The sequence below is a fragment of the Cynara cardunculus genome, assembly GCF_001531365.2.
Source record: "Cynara cardunculus var. scolymus isolate 2C chromosome LG 8, CcrdV1, whole genome shotgun sequence".
Classification (NCBI taxonomy): domain Eukaryota; kingdom Viridiplantae; phylum Streptophyta; class Magnoliopsida; order Asterales; family Asteraceae; genus Cynara; species Cynara cardunculus.
The window spans coordinates 2,044,269-2,061,013 of NC_037535.1; the positions used below are offsets into that span (position 1 = coordinate 2,044,269).

Here is a 16,745-nt window from a genome sequence, read left to right on the forward strand (position 1 = left end):
GGCCGACCACAGGTGACGTCTCAGAGAGGCTTCTCATCTTCGTCGTCTCCATATGTGCTAGATCTCTTTCTCTTTTCCTTGTGATCTGGTAAATCTATACATACAAATCTCTGTACATATAGGTTTTTGCTCCCAATATTATTGTTCTCAACTTTATTTTCCTTAATATTTATTTGTATGATCAGAGGAAGAAGATTAGAAGAAGTTGCCAGTTTTTCTAGGGTTTTTGTTCAATCTGATTTATTTAAATCAAGGAAAATGGCGGCTCCACCAGCTAGAGCTCGAGCGGATTACGATTACCTCATTAAACTTCTCCTAATTGGCGACAGCGGTATGTATTATTTTGTTCATTTCCTCTCTTTCCCCTTTTAATATTGAATCCCGATTTACGTATTTTCTTGTGGTGATTTTATGACCGATTTGCTTCGAATTATTTGGGAACTTTGTATGTTGAGCTTGGGATCTCTTAATTTGCCTCTGATGACATTTGCGATGACATAGGAAAGATGGACCATGCACATTTTAGATGTTTCAGTGTTTACTAGGGTTATATTTCAAACAATAATTTAGAAAATTGTGCGTTAAAGGACGGTTGCTTTGTGTTGACTTGCTTTATGGGATTGGAAAAGCAAATGTTCTTCTGATGGCGAACATTTTTGAGGGTGGGGCAGGGGGGGAATCGTAATCATAAGACCCATGCTAATCGTAGTTTGTGTATTTGGTGAAATCTTACTTATATATTCTAATTTCTACGTCAAACGTTTATGGGATAGTCATGTACATGGGGTGCTCATGTGGAAGTTAGACATGTTAAGGTCAGCCTGCTCAAATACATTCTGCTAAAGTTTTGTTATATAGTATCAAAGTTTCATTTACCCAGTAGTTTAGCTTGCATGTCCAACAAAAAAGATCAAGAAGTGAGGAAGTGCTTGCTTTTTCACCATATGTGATTACCAGAGAGGGTATAGAAGCTTTCATTCGAACTCCATGCCAGGAGTTTTCTTTCTCCAAGGTAGTTTACTGACGGGAGCTGATATCTACACACTCAATTTATTTTGACACTCCTTTTCTTTGTCAATTCATGCCTGTGCGAAGCAATGACAGAATCAACAGCCAGAGTGCAAGACTAGCTTCTTTACGTTTTATTATTCGAGATGTCACTGCTGCTCTGCGCTCCACATTCCTTGAGATTGATTTTGCTTCTCAGAGTGTCTAGTTCACTCATTTGAAGCAGTAAATGGAATATGAATAGCGGTAATATTTGAACCTAACAAGCACAATGACCGTACTAGTATGTACAGGTAACATCTGTCTCTGCCAAGTACAGTGGGACTTTCTAATACATGTACTAGCTCTATGTATCTACGCAGTGGTCCGCTTGTCAACTATCCGCTTCCTGGTATATAAAACCCCCCACATATCTAAAACATTTCATGCATAACTTACTTTCAAAATACCATAGCATATATGGCATGCATAGAAGCTTTACAACATGGAACTGTAAACAAGTAGCATGCACATACAATCTTTGAAAAATACGGTAAGCATACATATTTGTGTAACCCAGTTTCAAAGTCAATGAAACTCACCTTTAACAAATGTGGGCTAGTCTGATTCTGCTTGCACACTATCTACACTTCATATACGATTTCTAAGCACTTAAAGCTCGTATGGGCTTAGTTAACAATCTATATTGATTAAATCACTGTTGCACCCTGAAGAGGTGTACGAGGCCTTACGTTGTCTGATCTCGCTTCCACAAAACCAAAACAAACTGACCCAATAAATCCTGGTCGATAGTGGCTTCTTGGTTATCAACACACTTAGGCGATTACATGCAACTTGGATTGACTAGTCTATGCAGCTTCCTAAGCATGTTTGGAGTTGGCGACCTTTATCTTCATGACTTTGCTTGTGCAACCTCTAGGTCGTCTTTAGGATTGCTTATATCGCATATAGGCTGTTCTGGACGACCAGTGAACACACAAAGTCGCACAGACAACTCTTTAATTTTTCTTTCATTTATTCACTACCAACACACTTAACCATTTTTTGGCATGCATAATCATCAATTAAACTAACACAATATGTATTAAATTAAGCATATGAACACTAGAACACCCATTCCTCATCCAATTCATGGCTTTAAGTTCTCATTTTTGACTAAGCCTTCTCTGGGTTTCAATTTGGAGCAGTGGAGAACCGAAATGAGGTGTCAACTTCTCCAATTTTTGCTGCTTAATCGGCCCTCCAAACCATTGCTGCTGTTGGTTTCTCCCCCAAGTTCCTAAGTCAAACCTTTTTAAGACTTTGCACATAGTCCCTTGAGCTTTGTTTATTGGATGGCCATTTGACCCTTGGACTCCACATGTTCATGCTTCTGCACAAATAGTCCCTGTCCCTGACTTCACATTACATTTTAGTCGCATTTTGGAGTGTTACGCATACCAAGATCTGAACCTGTTACCAATATAGCTGTAAACATATCTCATCTTTTTTTTTTCTTTTGATTTTGAGTCTATGATCTAAATGTTGTCCATCTCACTATTGATGTGTTTGTAATGATAACATTAATTTCCTGACCCCAGTTGCATAGTTATCTCAATTGGGCTTGTGATCATCACTTAACTTGTTTATGTTTTCAGTTGCATATGGGATAGTCTAAATCTTGTAGCCTCTCGCTTTTGTATCCCTCCCTCTGACCCTGTAATTGGAATCTACTTTTGATTTTGGAAATTCGACTTGCCACTTTCAACTTCAAATTTAACATCGCTTCTTTTAGTTTGTTATTATTATCTTATAGGTATTTCTATTGTAAAACCTCTTTAGTAGATTAATGAAGTTATCAACTCATTTTTACGATCATCTTCAATTAATTGCTGCAGGTGTTGGTAAGAGTTGTCTCCTTTTACGATTTTCAGATGGTTCCTTCACCACTAGTTTCATTACGACTATAGGGTATGTATATTCAAATTCTTAATTGCATGTTTTTTATGAGAATTTAATTTCAAGAAGTATCCATGCATACTCGTAACTTCAATTGTTTTGTCCTATAGTATTGATTTTAAGATAAGGACCATCGAGCTCGATGGAAAACGAATCAAACTGCAAATCTGGGACACTGCTGGGCAGGAGCGATTCAGGACAATCACAACCGGTGAGTCTGTAGCAGAAGAATCTTTATGGGTTTACATGATTGATGATTCTATTGATGTGTTAATTAGATGAGCTGTCACATGTGCACTTTGTAAGATGCTTGTGGAATGTGCTCTTTTTAGAAAATATGTTTTAACTATAAGGCTGTTTCATTGTCAACAATCATATTTTATTCAAAGCTACGCGGATTAAGCATTGGTGCATTATGACATTAGTTAATCAGGAGTAATTATTTATCTTATTGGGAACTTTGGAAGGAAGGCCTTTTAAGAACTCTATGTGTTTTGAATGATTTTTAACGATTAACATAAATGTGAGAATTATCTGAAGATGTAATGACTTTATTTGTTCATCTAACTAGAATGTCAGCCTATATCCCAAGTACTTCAGCAACTTGTGGCTGGCTATCTTTCTTTGCACTGATATATATAGGGAGGTTCAAACGAGAATAATAACTAAATAAGAGGATATGAAAACGGCCAAATCATGTGCAAAATCACATGTGATTCTACATTAACGGTCGACAAAAGGGTGTGTGGGCGACGTGGGTCGCGAGGTCGCCATCAAAGTCGCGTGGATCACATATGATTTTATACGTGCTTTTAGTGTAAAATCACTTGTAATTTGACCGTTTTCTTATTTTCTTATTTAGTTGCTATTCTCGTATGGACCTGACTCTCTCCCTCTCTCTTTATATATATATATATATATAGAGAGAGAGAGAGAGAGAGAGAGAGGATTGTGATGCTATGTGAGAGAAGGATTTGTAGTCATTCTTTGGACACTAGTGTTTTATGTGGAAGGAATTTTATGAAGTGTGTATGTGTGTGTCTTTGACTTGATGTATTTCTTGACTAATGTTGGCCTATTTCAGCTTATTACCGTGGAGCCATGGGTATTCTGCTGGTGTATGATGTAACTGATGAATCGTCATTTAACAGTAATTGCTTAAACCTCTCCTCTACAAATATAGATTGTTGTTGACCGTGCGTGAAGTAGTTTTCCCAAAATCTTTTTCTCCAACAGATAAATTTTGTTGGTATTATGTTTCCTTTTGGGCCAGTCATCTGCTGTCTATATTTTCTGTTCTTGGTCATCAACTCTAAATTTTTAAGAAATAAAATAAATTGTTTTTCTATGTTTAGACATCAGGAATTGGATCCGAAACATAGAACAGCATGCATCTGATAATGTAAACAAGATACTGGTCGGGAACAAGGCTGACATGGATGAAAGCAAAAGGGTCTGTTCTCTCTCTTTCCCATTCTTACATCTATAAATTATGCATTTATACCCATGTTTCCCTTCATCAACACTTAGTGAAATTGGTAATATGTAGGCCGTTCCTACCTCTAAAGGTCAGGCGCTTGCTGACGAGTATGGCATCAAATTCTTTGAGACTGTAAGTAAAACATGTGCTTCTGTTTGCTCCTTTTACATATGTATATACATTGAGTGTTGAACATTGAAACAGAGTGCAAAAACAAATATGAATGTGGAGGAGGTGTTCTTCTCAATAGCTAGGGATATAAAGACAAGACTTGCTGAAAGTGACACAAAGGCTGAGGTATGTTTGCATGAGCTTAATTAATTAAGATGAAAGAAAGGTGATGGAATGTTTGCATGATGTTGTTTTTGTTTTGTTTGTATGGCAGCCACAGACCATTAAGATCAATCAACAAGGGCAGGCAGCAGGAGGGTCTTCTGAAGGTGGTCAGAAATCAGCATGTTGTGGGTCTTAAAATGGGTTGAAGTAAGTTGATTTTATAGTGACAGCATAACATTAAGAAGGTTGCTTGTATTTTTTTTTCCTCAGCATTCTAAATTTTATTTTACCAACTTGTGTTTCAAAAGCTGCTTTCCATCAATGCATACATCCATCTTTTTATCATTTTCTCATCTTTTCTTTCATAACTCATCTTGTGTTCAAGGAAATTGACTTGAAACAACTTTTGACCCTGGTTGTCTTGGGTAGGATTAGACATAGAATTGAGCTGTGGTCTCATCGGGCATTTAACAGGGTTCGGTTCTTTTACAACCAGTTTTACATGTAACCATTATCAGTCCATTTTCTCTGGAAAAAACCCGTAACTGGTACCCAAGGCCGCGGTTCTTTAAACCGAAAAATAAGGTTTTTAATGAACTTAACATTCACTAAAAAAATTATGTAACCTGTTTTAAAAATACTTTTTGTGTTTGCCAAGCATTAAAACATGATAAATCGGGCTTCAAGAACACAAACTATTACTTGATTTTTGATTTGTATGAATAAGCTACCAACTCATACACCTATTTATATTCAATCAAGAGGGCAAAATGGCCCAAAAAAAAGGTAACCTGCTTAACTTTAAAAATTCGTAACTAATAATAATGACCTGCCCGATTTGTAGTAACCTGTTCTGACCTCTTGTAATGTAACAAGTCCTAACGGGTCTTGGGCTTCAGGCCTGCTTGCCAAAATCTAATTAGACGTTGCACAGGAGTTGTGTGTCATTTCATGACCTTATATTCACGTCAAATAGCAATTTACTTATATAAATATTCAACTTTCATTATTTTTTGTTACAGTAATGTATTTTTAAATTATTTTTTATTAATACATTGTATTTTGAAAAATCTAACCATTATAACAATAGGTAGCCTATCGTTTTTTAAACCGGTCAACCCTTTTACTTTTTTTTTTGCTTTCTTGGATTTAATTAGATGATGTGAATGACACATCATTTTGATGATATAGATAAAATAATAATAATAAACCTATTTTTAATGATTCTGAAAAAAATATTTAATCTTTTTTCAATTTTTCATATTACATTACATGTAAATTAAATATTTTAGAGTAAAGATTTCTTAAATGAATGATATATTATTTTCGGGATAACTATTTTGTTTATAAAAAAAAAAGTTTTTTTTGATGTTAGCGAGATAAATAGTGATCTACATTTTTTTAATATTGTTATATTAATTAATAATTTAAAAAAATCTAATTAATGTAATATATTTTTATGTCAAGTAATTTTTTCAAACTAGTATGATATATTTTTTTGGTGAAAAAAGGTAGCAATTCTTGTTTTATTTTTCAAAAATACGTACTTTTAAAAAATGTGTTGATATTAATGAATAATTTGAAAAATGTCTAATTCATTCAATATATTTAACTAATAATATATAAAATGTTTAAATAATAAAATTAAAAGTAGAATGTTTTATAGGTGTTATAATAAAATAATTTTGAAAATACGATGTTATAATAAGAAATGTCACGTCAATATATGTGGACAACTTACATGGACATTGGGGTGACATGAAAACCTGTATAATGAGTAAATTTAGATCAAAAAGTTATTCAATGTTATAGTAGGTAATTTTTCAAAGTACAATGCGCTAATAAAAAAATAATTTGAAAGTAAATTGTTATAATACAAAAAAAAAATGAAAATACAATGTTATAATAAGGATAGTTATGAAAAGAGGTAGTTATTTCGTACATTTTGCCCTATATTCAATTTGTTTATTTACCGAATGAATTTTCTAAAGATGCTTGCGAGGTGGTTGAGATGTGGCTTCGGAGAAATTTTTTGTTCTTGTTAAAACATACTTAAAATAAGATATCTGATCATTAACTAAGTAGGTTTAAATTCAAGGAAAAACTGTAAAAAATAATAAATTGTAGAACATCAAATAACCATTCATTTATATAGTATGTACTTGTGCATACAAGTAAAGTACATATTATATAGATGAATGATTATTTAGGGGACTTTGTTCGAAGATGTCGGCTAGGTTTCACCCAAGATAGAAAGACAATCACCATTTTTTGCCACCACAAAACCCAGTGAACTCATCGTCTTTTCTTTTTCTTTATGACAACTAGATGCAAAACCGATTGAAAACTCGTCTTCTTGTTCCTTGGTGGAGATCTACCAGTTCAATGGTGGTGTTACCAACTTGCCATGGAAATCAAAAAACCAAAAATCGAACACAACACCTCCAACACAAATTGCTTCCTTCGACAAATCAATTAAAATTGAACACAAAATGGACAAAATTGAAATTAAAAAAACCCAACGGAGATGGAGATGAAACCCAAATTCATTTTGATGGAGATATTGCAAAATCAAGTTAGGGTTACTACCCAAAATCAGAGATGGAGATGTAGATATTGTAAAAACTGGAGATGGAGATATTGCAAAAATGGGAGATAATACCTTGTTCTCGTGGATTCAAAGTTTCAAACTAAGAAGAAATAAGAAGAAGAAAAAAGAACAGACATTACAAGAAAAGAAAAAAAGACGTGAATTTTGGAATAAAATTTTCGTTCCCTCCAAATTGAGGAGAAATGAATTTTAACCAAATCTATTATAATGATTGGTTAATTTCCTGAAACCAAACATCATTTTTCCTTATTTTAGAGGTTTTACTTTGAACCTTAATTATATCATTTCTTACAAAATAAACCAAACAAAAACTGATTGATGGCCGAACAAATAATCATCAAGTTTGGGATTTGCTTATTTGAAACAACTTATGCTTTTCTACAAAAGCATTTATCAACTTATTATAAGCCAGAAGAGTTTTAACTTATTAAAAAACTTCTTATTACCGGTTTGGCACTGGTATAAGTTGTTTATCCAAACACTCAAAAATGTTTATTACCGGTACCATACCATAATAAGTCAACAAGTTATCTTATCTTTATATGCAATCCCAACCACCCATAAATCAATCAAGTAAAAGAAAGTCTAATAATGTTAAGTAATGCAATAGTAGTTGAATTTCTAGTCAATTTTCCATTTTCAAGAAGAGGCAAGTTTAGGGCGTGAATCGCGTTGGTTCAATGCGAACCTCATTTACATAATTTATGTCGTGCTCCATTGAATCTTTGCCCAATTAACTATATAAAAATAACGCATACAAAACAATATCTATTTGACATTAAGTCGTATAATCGGACAAAATCTATATGACGGTTTAAAGCGTAAAAAGAACTTCAACGTTAAACCTCTCAACTGTTTACTACTCTATGAAAAATAAAGTTTAAAAAACGTTTTTACTTTTCACAAGATGATTAAAAATTTACAAAACCCCGTAAAGAAAGAATAGTAATAATAACAAAAGACCATCAAAATCCTTCCAAAAGCTGTGTCTATTCTCATTCATAACGTCCATTTTTCTCCTGTATCTTCACCTTGCCCGTCACCATGCCATTGGCCACTCCGTATTTTGACCAGCGAGTCTAAAACAAAGTATGACCGGGCTAATTTTTTACTACCCAAGCCACGAAGGCCATATTCGACTCATTGCTCCAATGTCCCAAACTTTTTGGGAAAAAACAAAAGCCTAAAACGAGGGTGTGGACATTTTCTTGTGATCTTGTCCACGTCATTTATCGATCGTACGTGACACGTGTCATGAATCTAATAGCTCATCAATTTTCTAGCAACTCCCAAGAACCGAGGGGTGGTTTCTATGCAACTCTTTGTCTTACTTAGCAACAACTCTTCGGCTTGGACTTTTGCGGCACAAACTGGTAATAACGAAGACTTTAGAGTCTTTGGATCCAAAAATTTGATTATTGTATTCTCGTTCAGAGGCATACTCACTTGTACTGAAAACACAGAAGAAACCGGCCTGTGATCTGAGAACTTCGATTCACCCCTTATATACGACATTTGTTTCAGCCCTTCACCTTTCCACAAAATCCGATCGCACCTATCATTTATATCCATCCATAAAAAAAATCAGAACGTTCATAAAGAACGATTATAAATGAACTTCATTCCCTATATTATCTTGAACCCCTTTTCTATAAATCTCGTCACATACATGACGTCAAATGCTCCTTTTTAGCACACGAAACTCCAACTTGATCTGAATAAAACGTTCAAATTGCAACACTGTTTGTAAATAATTGATACAGTCGTCAAGGTTCTACTAAAATGACCAATCAAAATAGTAGGTCCCACGTGACAAGGAAGTCTCAAAGAATAAAAAAAGTCAACTAATTACGATAGTGTGATATTCGTTACAAAGTCAAAATGACACTTGGATGCAAATTTTATAGCAAGTGGGATTTGAGAACCATTTGAGCCTGAATAAATCAGGGTCTAAGTCTATAGATTGGGATTCTACATGCTAATAAACTTGAATTATTTCAAGAGAGTTGACCAAATCAAAATATCCACAAAAGTCAACATATGTTTCCACAATTAATAATTAATTTCAATTTTTTTATTATTATATCGATTAAAAAAAGATATTCGGATCTTACCAAGCGGGCGTACGTCTGTTCTCTTTGGGAGTCGAAGTGTGGGCGACGTAACAGTCAGAGTTGGTAATGTATTTGTATGTCGGAGCAAAATGTATATTGCCCTCTTCCCATCCTTCAAAAATGCGCCCCGCCTTTTGCTCTATTCTTAACTGTAAACCATGATTTGTGTTTTATTTTCGTTATATATAATTACTCGATGACGATAAAAATATGTATGTAAACGAGGACTATTTACCTGATCTTTCTCTAGAAGCGCTGGCCAATCATTTCTTTGGAGGAACTCGTGCACGTCACCGGAGGTAGATGACAAGCGATAATTTAAATCCCCGAGCCAAATTATCTTACTACACAGGAAACGAAGAAAAATTAGACGGCATACAAGTGATCACGTAAAAAAAACATAAAATAGAAAAAAATTATATTATTGGAACAGAAAATAGAAATCTTACTCATGGCCCAAAATATTATCGGGAGGGATCGGTTTCCCGAGCGTTCTATATGAACGAGAAAATCTGGTCTTTTTCAAGATTTCCATCACGTCTGCATTTCTCTTGAACTCGTCACCTTCTTTCTCTCCGGAGGCCAAATGAGTGCAAACGAAGCAAAATGTAGTACGATGTAACGTCATGCTAATAGAAATAGACCCCTATAAATCAAGACAAGATAAGCGTCAATAAAACCCCAAATAATTATAAATGTTCGGCTTATAAAATGATTATACGCTATGACTTGTCTGTATTTTACCTTATTTCCAAGATACCCCATTATGCCTCTTCCGACACACGACACCTTCAAGTCGCTAACATGACTACACACATCTTTGCGTACGAATACGCAAAGAAAGATCCCGACCATTTGCTTACTTGCAACCAATCGGAAACCGTGATTTTGCTTCGTGTTGAGATCATTAATCCCATCATCGTTATCGTTGTCGTTATTATTATTGAAATTGGTGGTGAAAAACCTTTGGAATTCTTCTTGATCAAGTCCATCTTCAAGAGAAAGAAGATCAGAGAAACTGGCTCTGGGCTTTAGGGTTGACTGATGGTGCTGGTCAACGGCAGTGGTAGGATTGTAATTACGCGGACGTCCGGGGTTAGTGTTCAAAGCTTCATAAATGAGTGATAGCCACTTGGCAGCAGAGCTTTTGTTCTCCGTCCCCAGAACGTTGCCTGCGTTTAAGGGTACGATCTCTTGAAACCTGCTCCATTGGTAAGGGTGAAAAGGTAAAACAACAGTTGATTATGATTTACGGAAATAGTATTTTACATTTATGCCCCTCTTACTTCTTCAAAATTACAAAACATACCCAATAACATAAACATGAGCAGGCGATGAAGTTCTCAGCCAATCTCTCACATCCAAATCCTTATGTGGGCAATTTCCTCCTACATTCCATGTCCCAACAAACATGCTACAAACAAAAAAAATCATTAGATCTTGAGGGGTAAAATCGGAAGTTACTATTTAAGTTTCAACTTTGGACGTTATTTGTGAAAGTGGGCTAAAAATTGTCTTTTACAAGATCGATAAACATCCGTGTACCTCAGATCAACTTTCTCTGATCTCGACTGTCCAATATCGTCATTTGCAGCCTCTGTCAACCATTCATCTGTGACCATGCAAGGATAATAATATTTTTAATATACGTTTCTTTTTTCTCGATACTTTTAAAATTTATAAAACGACTAGTAGTATTTTTCAGAATATATGTAAATTATTTTAGTTAAATTTGATAGAATCAAAATCTAATACCAAAAACGGACGATAAAAAGATACTTTTTTCGAAGTTTCCTTTTTTAATTGGTTCTCTCCAATCAAATAAAACCAGCCGTTTGATTTGATGGTTCTGAACACTGATAGGCTGAAACTAAAATAGGCCAGATCGGACGGCTATAACTGGCTAAGGACTATGAAAAATAACTACAGCGCCGCCACACATCAAATAAATAGTAGTACCTGATAACTCCTCCGGTACGACGGCGTATCGACCATCGTCGGAACAACTCTTCCTTCTCTCGCTCCTATCTGGTGCAACTGATCCGTCACCTTACCAAAAATAAATAGAATAATAAATATGATTACTCATTTGCAATAATTACAATAAATAAAAGTAAAAAGATAAATAAATCAAAAAAAATCATTACCATTTACAGAAAAATCAGAATGGAAACCATCTGCTCCTTTCTTTAGATTCAACCATTTTCTCATATTCATTTTTGGCCATGATCCATGCTCCTGTAAAAAAATATATATATATTCAATTATTTATATCAAATTAAAATTCTCGAGAATAACACAAATACGTACGGGTTATTCTCGAGAGCGTAATTTCAGTTTTTTTGTAAAAAATGTAACGGAAAATAAACAAACCTTGGGATGTCTTACGCTTTTGGTTTTCATATTCGCGTGTCGTTAAAATGACGAAATTATGAACTCGGACCTGTAAGAGAGAAACGGTTTCTACTTTTATTTATTTAGGAAAAAAGATTCATTAAATAGGGTAAATATTACATGAGGGGAAGTGGGAAAAATCATTAAATACTAATTTAAAATTCGAATTAATTAAGACAAATAAAAGACCATTGGATGATTTTAAATATCTCGATTAAAATAAATCATGTTGGTTTAATATATTGAAATCACAAAATATCACGTTCATAGATAATCATAAACATTATATACTCCTTTCGTTCTTTAAAAATATCCAAAAACCCATAAACATTTATACAAAATCTTGAAAAAAAAACTCAATGTTATGGATGATATTTTGTTACCAAAATAATTAATTTATGGAAATTAAAATACCAAAAATACTGAAAAAAATGTATGCTAACATCATTTAATCGTTTAAATGACTCTGACCAGACGATATGATATTCATATTATTGTGGCTGATATTTTGTTACGGAAAGATTATTATATAGAAATAAAAAAATTCAATTAATAAACACACACAAATTAAAAACACCCAGTTGCAGGAGAAATGGAGACAGCATATATGGCTGTGCTTGCACACAAGTAAATTCCATTTTTAAATGTTTCATTATTTTATAAAAAAATGTATATTTAAATCTTGAAATTAAAGAAAATGCATGGTTTCAAACGAATTTACATGCTTCGTATGCTCCAAAATTATCAAGATTTCATGTATAATATTAAAAAAAAATATGCATTTTGGAGTGATTTTGTATTTATAAAAAATAATATAAAAAATCCAAGTGAGGAATTTAGAATAATATTACAGAGAAGAGCCAGGTGGTTGCTTTTTCTTGAAGATAATGAAAAAAATATAGTCTTTGTGAAGGGGACTTTACAGAGTAGAAAACAGAGGGATGAACAAACACTCAGACCATTCAAGATTTTGAGATCTGAATCAAATTCCAATCTTTTTAATGAAGTTAAATAGCAAGAAACTAAGTCATCATGTTAATGAAAACATATATGCAGAGAATGTTATGATCATATGAACTGTTGAAATCTGGATGAAAAAGACTGCATTTTTTTTTGTGGGGTTTCATGTTTCGATCCAGAAAACATGAAAACAGAGTCTGGTTTTTGATGAAGAAGATGATTCGATCAAAAGTGTGGAATGTGAATGCTTGAATCTTGATCATAAGATGAAGATGAAGATGAAGATGAAGAAAAACTTACACATGAAATATTGCAGAGTAGAAGAGATTATATGTTTCCCGTTTTGCCCTTTTTGCTTCTCTGGTTTTGGATGTGTGGATTGGTTGAGAAGGATGGATGAGTTTGTGGGCGTTTGCCTCGGAAAAGAGAAAAGGAGCAGTTGCTTCCTTATTTATACACATAAAACACTTGATCGTGTTTGAGAGAGGAGGGAAGGTGGGGTATGGAGCAGGTGGCAGAATGGTCATTTCCATTTAATTATTCTACAACTCGATATGTTCTCTTTTGTAGGAGAAAAGAAAACATGGTAGTTTTTGTGCAATAAAGATCGTACCTTTTTGCAGTGGGTATGGATGGGTAGAATGGTAATTTTGATTGATTAGTCAATTATAACAGGTTTTCGGTTTCCTTATGTGGCAAAAATGATGGTGAATCTTGTCTACTCTATGCAACAAAAGGTTGTACATTGGGGTCGAGTCAAACGGAGAAGATGGTGTGGTGGGGATGGGTGTGAGGGTACAATGGTCATTTTGATTGGTGAATTTGTAACTGAAATTCGTAATTCTGTGGCCTAAAACATGCTGTGTTGTGTGTACTTTGTGCAACAAAAGGTTGTACATTTGAGAGAATGGTGTGGGGGCAGCCATTTTGATTGGTTGAGAGACTTTAACCGCATTCATGTTATTTGACTTCTCCTTTGTAATTTTGTGGTAAAAAACCATGTCATATTACGTCAAACAACCACAATCTTTTTTATTAACCTGGATATCCAACTCGTTATATGAATTGACTAATTTCAGTACGATCATATGCTTTGTAGATAGTTCGGAGTCACCGTATTTGAACCTTCATGGCCACATTTTATTCATCATTGGATTTGAAACTGAGACCTCTTGATGTTTTTGACATTTGAAGTCAAACTCAAATCAATCAGGCATCACCCTTGTGGTTAAACGAATTCTTTTTTAAATCAATAATAAAAAATCGAATGATACAAATAAAACCATGATGGGTTTTGTGTACTTTGTGCAACAAAAGATTGTTTATTTGGTTATATATAAGATCATAGAGGAGGGGATGTGATGGGGTGGGAAGATGGAGCCGGAGCGATGAGGATCGAGGATAAAATGGTCATTTCAGTTTTTTGAATCTGTAATTGAAAATTATGTTTTCTAATTTTATAATATGTGGCCTCGTTGTTTATTTGGACTTTTTACAACGTTACAAAAGTCTCCTCGTACACAATTGGTATCACTTGAATTTAATAATAGCTACAACGGATTGGATTCTCGGATATCATTAGATGTCCGATCATTTTGCTATTACTTGTTTTGGATCAACCAGTTTTACTTAAGTAATAAATATATTATTGGATTAAAATGAATTACATAATATGGGTTTAAAAATACTGGTAAGAATCAAAAAGCCGATAAACATAGATTAAGATAGAGATAGTTAAGGACAAGTGAAAACAATTGGGAGAAGTTAGGCTAAAAAGTCTACTTTTAAGATAATTATTGGTTATAACCAAAACCAGTTAAAAAATAGAAAATATCAGTTTGGATTAAAACCAGTTCATGATATTTCTTTTAAATGCTTCTTGATCAGGAGAGAGCTAACCATTTAAAAGCTCTTCAGAATTTATTACTGTATAGACGTGGTCCTAATTTTCGAGTTGTTTTCTCCGTCTCTAGTCGTCTTGAGTCAATATACATATGCTTTTGTCAAGTATCTTATAGGTGTAATAATGCATTTCTTTTCGTTTCATAAATGCGATGCTGATTTCGTTTTAAATAGAAACATTGCTTAATTGTACATGTTATGTTTTCATCTAACTATAAAAAAATTTGGACCACCAAATGGTTTATGCATTTGTGTTGCCAGTTAGGACGACAAGATTAACCACCTCTTTACCGTTGTCTATAAATTGGCTATTCCAATTGTACAGTATAACCTCTCAACACATCAAATCGACTTATTCTTATGTTATATCATCTATAACTATACAACGATTGAGTTTGTCAGAATTCTATCTGTTCCCACCTTTAGTATTTAATATGAACGAAACTAGACTTGAACTAGCATATCCTCCATATTGACACAAGTTTTTTTTTTTGGTGTCAATCATCTTATAAATCTATGATAAGTAAGGATTTATAACCTGAAAAGGTGTTACACAAAATGTACAATGACAATATGTTTGCATGCGCACGTGTGTGTCCGTCCATAGTGTGTCATATATGTTCACACACATACATATGTGTTGAAAGTTACCTATAATTCTAACAATCTTAACTTTTGTATCTTTTATAAACAGTGTTGGATGCTTCGGAAGTATGGCTGTCAAGTGCATGGGTTGCGCCTCACATATTGGAATTATTGGAGGGTAGCGGAGCAATTTTCATAAACTTGAAGGACCTTTCTTGCAATTTCGAGATTTATATATATTCGTTTCTTGCKTCAGATTTRTTCATATCAGATATCATTTTCTCCACTTTTAGTCGATTGATAGTTTTAGCTCTCTATTTTTCTCTCTAGAATAAGCCTTTGAATAGTTTTGTTAATCRYTTTGGTTAACAAAGTTTAAGGTCTAGAGGTTGGTTTGTATTACTTTTCTTGTTGTAAATCTGTTGATATACATGAATAAAGTGAGATTATACTTTTCTTCATGGTATCACAGCATCACAATCCGCTGTTATCAGATCTGATCGACTTCTTGTTCATGGTGGAGCTTCACARGTAAGTCTTCTTTCTGTTTCTTCTTCCTGTTATGCTCGTTCTTGGTCAGCTTTGTATAGATCCTTTGGATCTAGGCTGTATCATCTTATCAACGATATTCTCTTTGCTGTTATGTTCTCTCTTGCATCCTTTTCTTTCGTCATCTGTTCTTTTGATTCACTTTTTTCCTTTTTTATTTTTATTTTTATCTCTCTTGCATCCTTTTCTTTCGTCATCTGTTCTTTTGATTCACAGATCCATGAGATCTGTGTTTATTTCTTTAACTGACGAAGTTCTTGCTGTTAGATCATATTTTTCATAATAGATCTGTATATCTTTCTTTCTTCTTTTTCTTCGAGCAAATGAATCGGCTCTTAGTGTCGATTCGAAGGTCTATGTGGCCTCGATCTTCACTCATCCGTGATGCTCATTGCAATCCTTATATCTCATCTTTTGTTGCTTAGATCTGTACGTATGTGCTTAGATCTGGGTTATGTTTCTATAGATCTGWTTCATATTTGTGAGAAATCTGGTTCATATTACTCGTCTAYTTTGAATATGTTCCATGTCTACATACATATGGTTTATATTTGTGTAGATCTGTTATGTTACATTGAATAAATGATCAGCTCTGTTGGATTTTGATTGTCCTTCGAGACATCAATATTCCTCTCAACTGTGATGTTCCTTGCTTTAAAGCTTGCAGATCTCTTTCTCTGCTTACTATTGTTCTTCAGTTTTGAGCTTCATTGCTTAATAATAACAAACAAACTATATGTTTAGTCTGTTCATCTAGTTTAAGAATCTTATTTTGAACAAATCCCTTGGAGTAAGTGTATGGTTACTTTTGGATGTGCCGATCTTATAAGATCTTGTTCACCCGTTTAAACTGTGATACTCCTTTTGTTCATTCATGTTATTCTGGTTCTCTTAAGTTCCAGATTATATTTGTTCAGGTTGTCCTGGT

General features: G+C 33.9%; 2 protein-coding genes across 2 annotated transcripts; one reads left to right on the forward strand and one right to left on the reverse strand.

Annotated features, from left to right (window-relative positions):
• On the forward strand, positions 1–5,055 carry LOC112516569 (ras-related protein RABE1a-like). Its single transcript, XM_025123685.1, has 9 exons — positions 1–88; positions 186–331; positions 2,886–2,958; positions 3,057–3,157; positions 4,031–4,096; positions 4,302–4,399; positions 4,496–4,558; positions 4,631–4,723; positions 4,812–5,055. The coding sequence occupies exons 2-9, from the start codon at positions 259–261 to the stop codon at positions 4,896–4,898; spliced, it is 654 nt and encodes a 217-aa protein (XP_024979453.1). The 5' UTR covers positions 1–88; positions 186–258; the 3' UTR covers positions 4,899–5,055.
• A 3,235-nt stretch (positions 5,056–8,290) lies between these two features.
• LOC112517224 (type I inositol polyphosphate 5-phosphatase 8) lies at positions 8,291–11,033 on the reverse strand. Its single transcript, XM_025124589.1, is given in 7 exon segments — positions 8,291–8,868; positions 9,428–9,576; positions 9,663–9,771; positions 9,877–10,073; positions 10,172–10,369; positions 10,532–10,841; positions 10,973–11,033. Coding segments are annotated over 6 exon segments (1,257 nt in total). The 5' UTR covers position 10,841; positions 10,973–11,033; the 3' UTR covers positions 8,291–8,573.
• Positions 11,034–16,745: the final 5,712 nt, after the last annotated feature.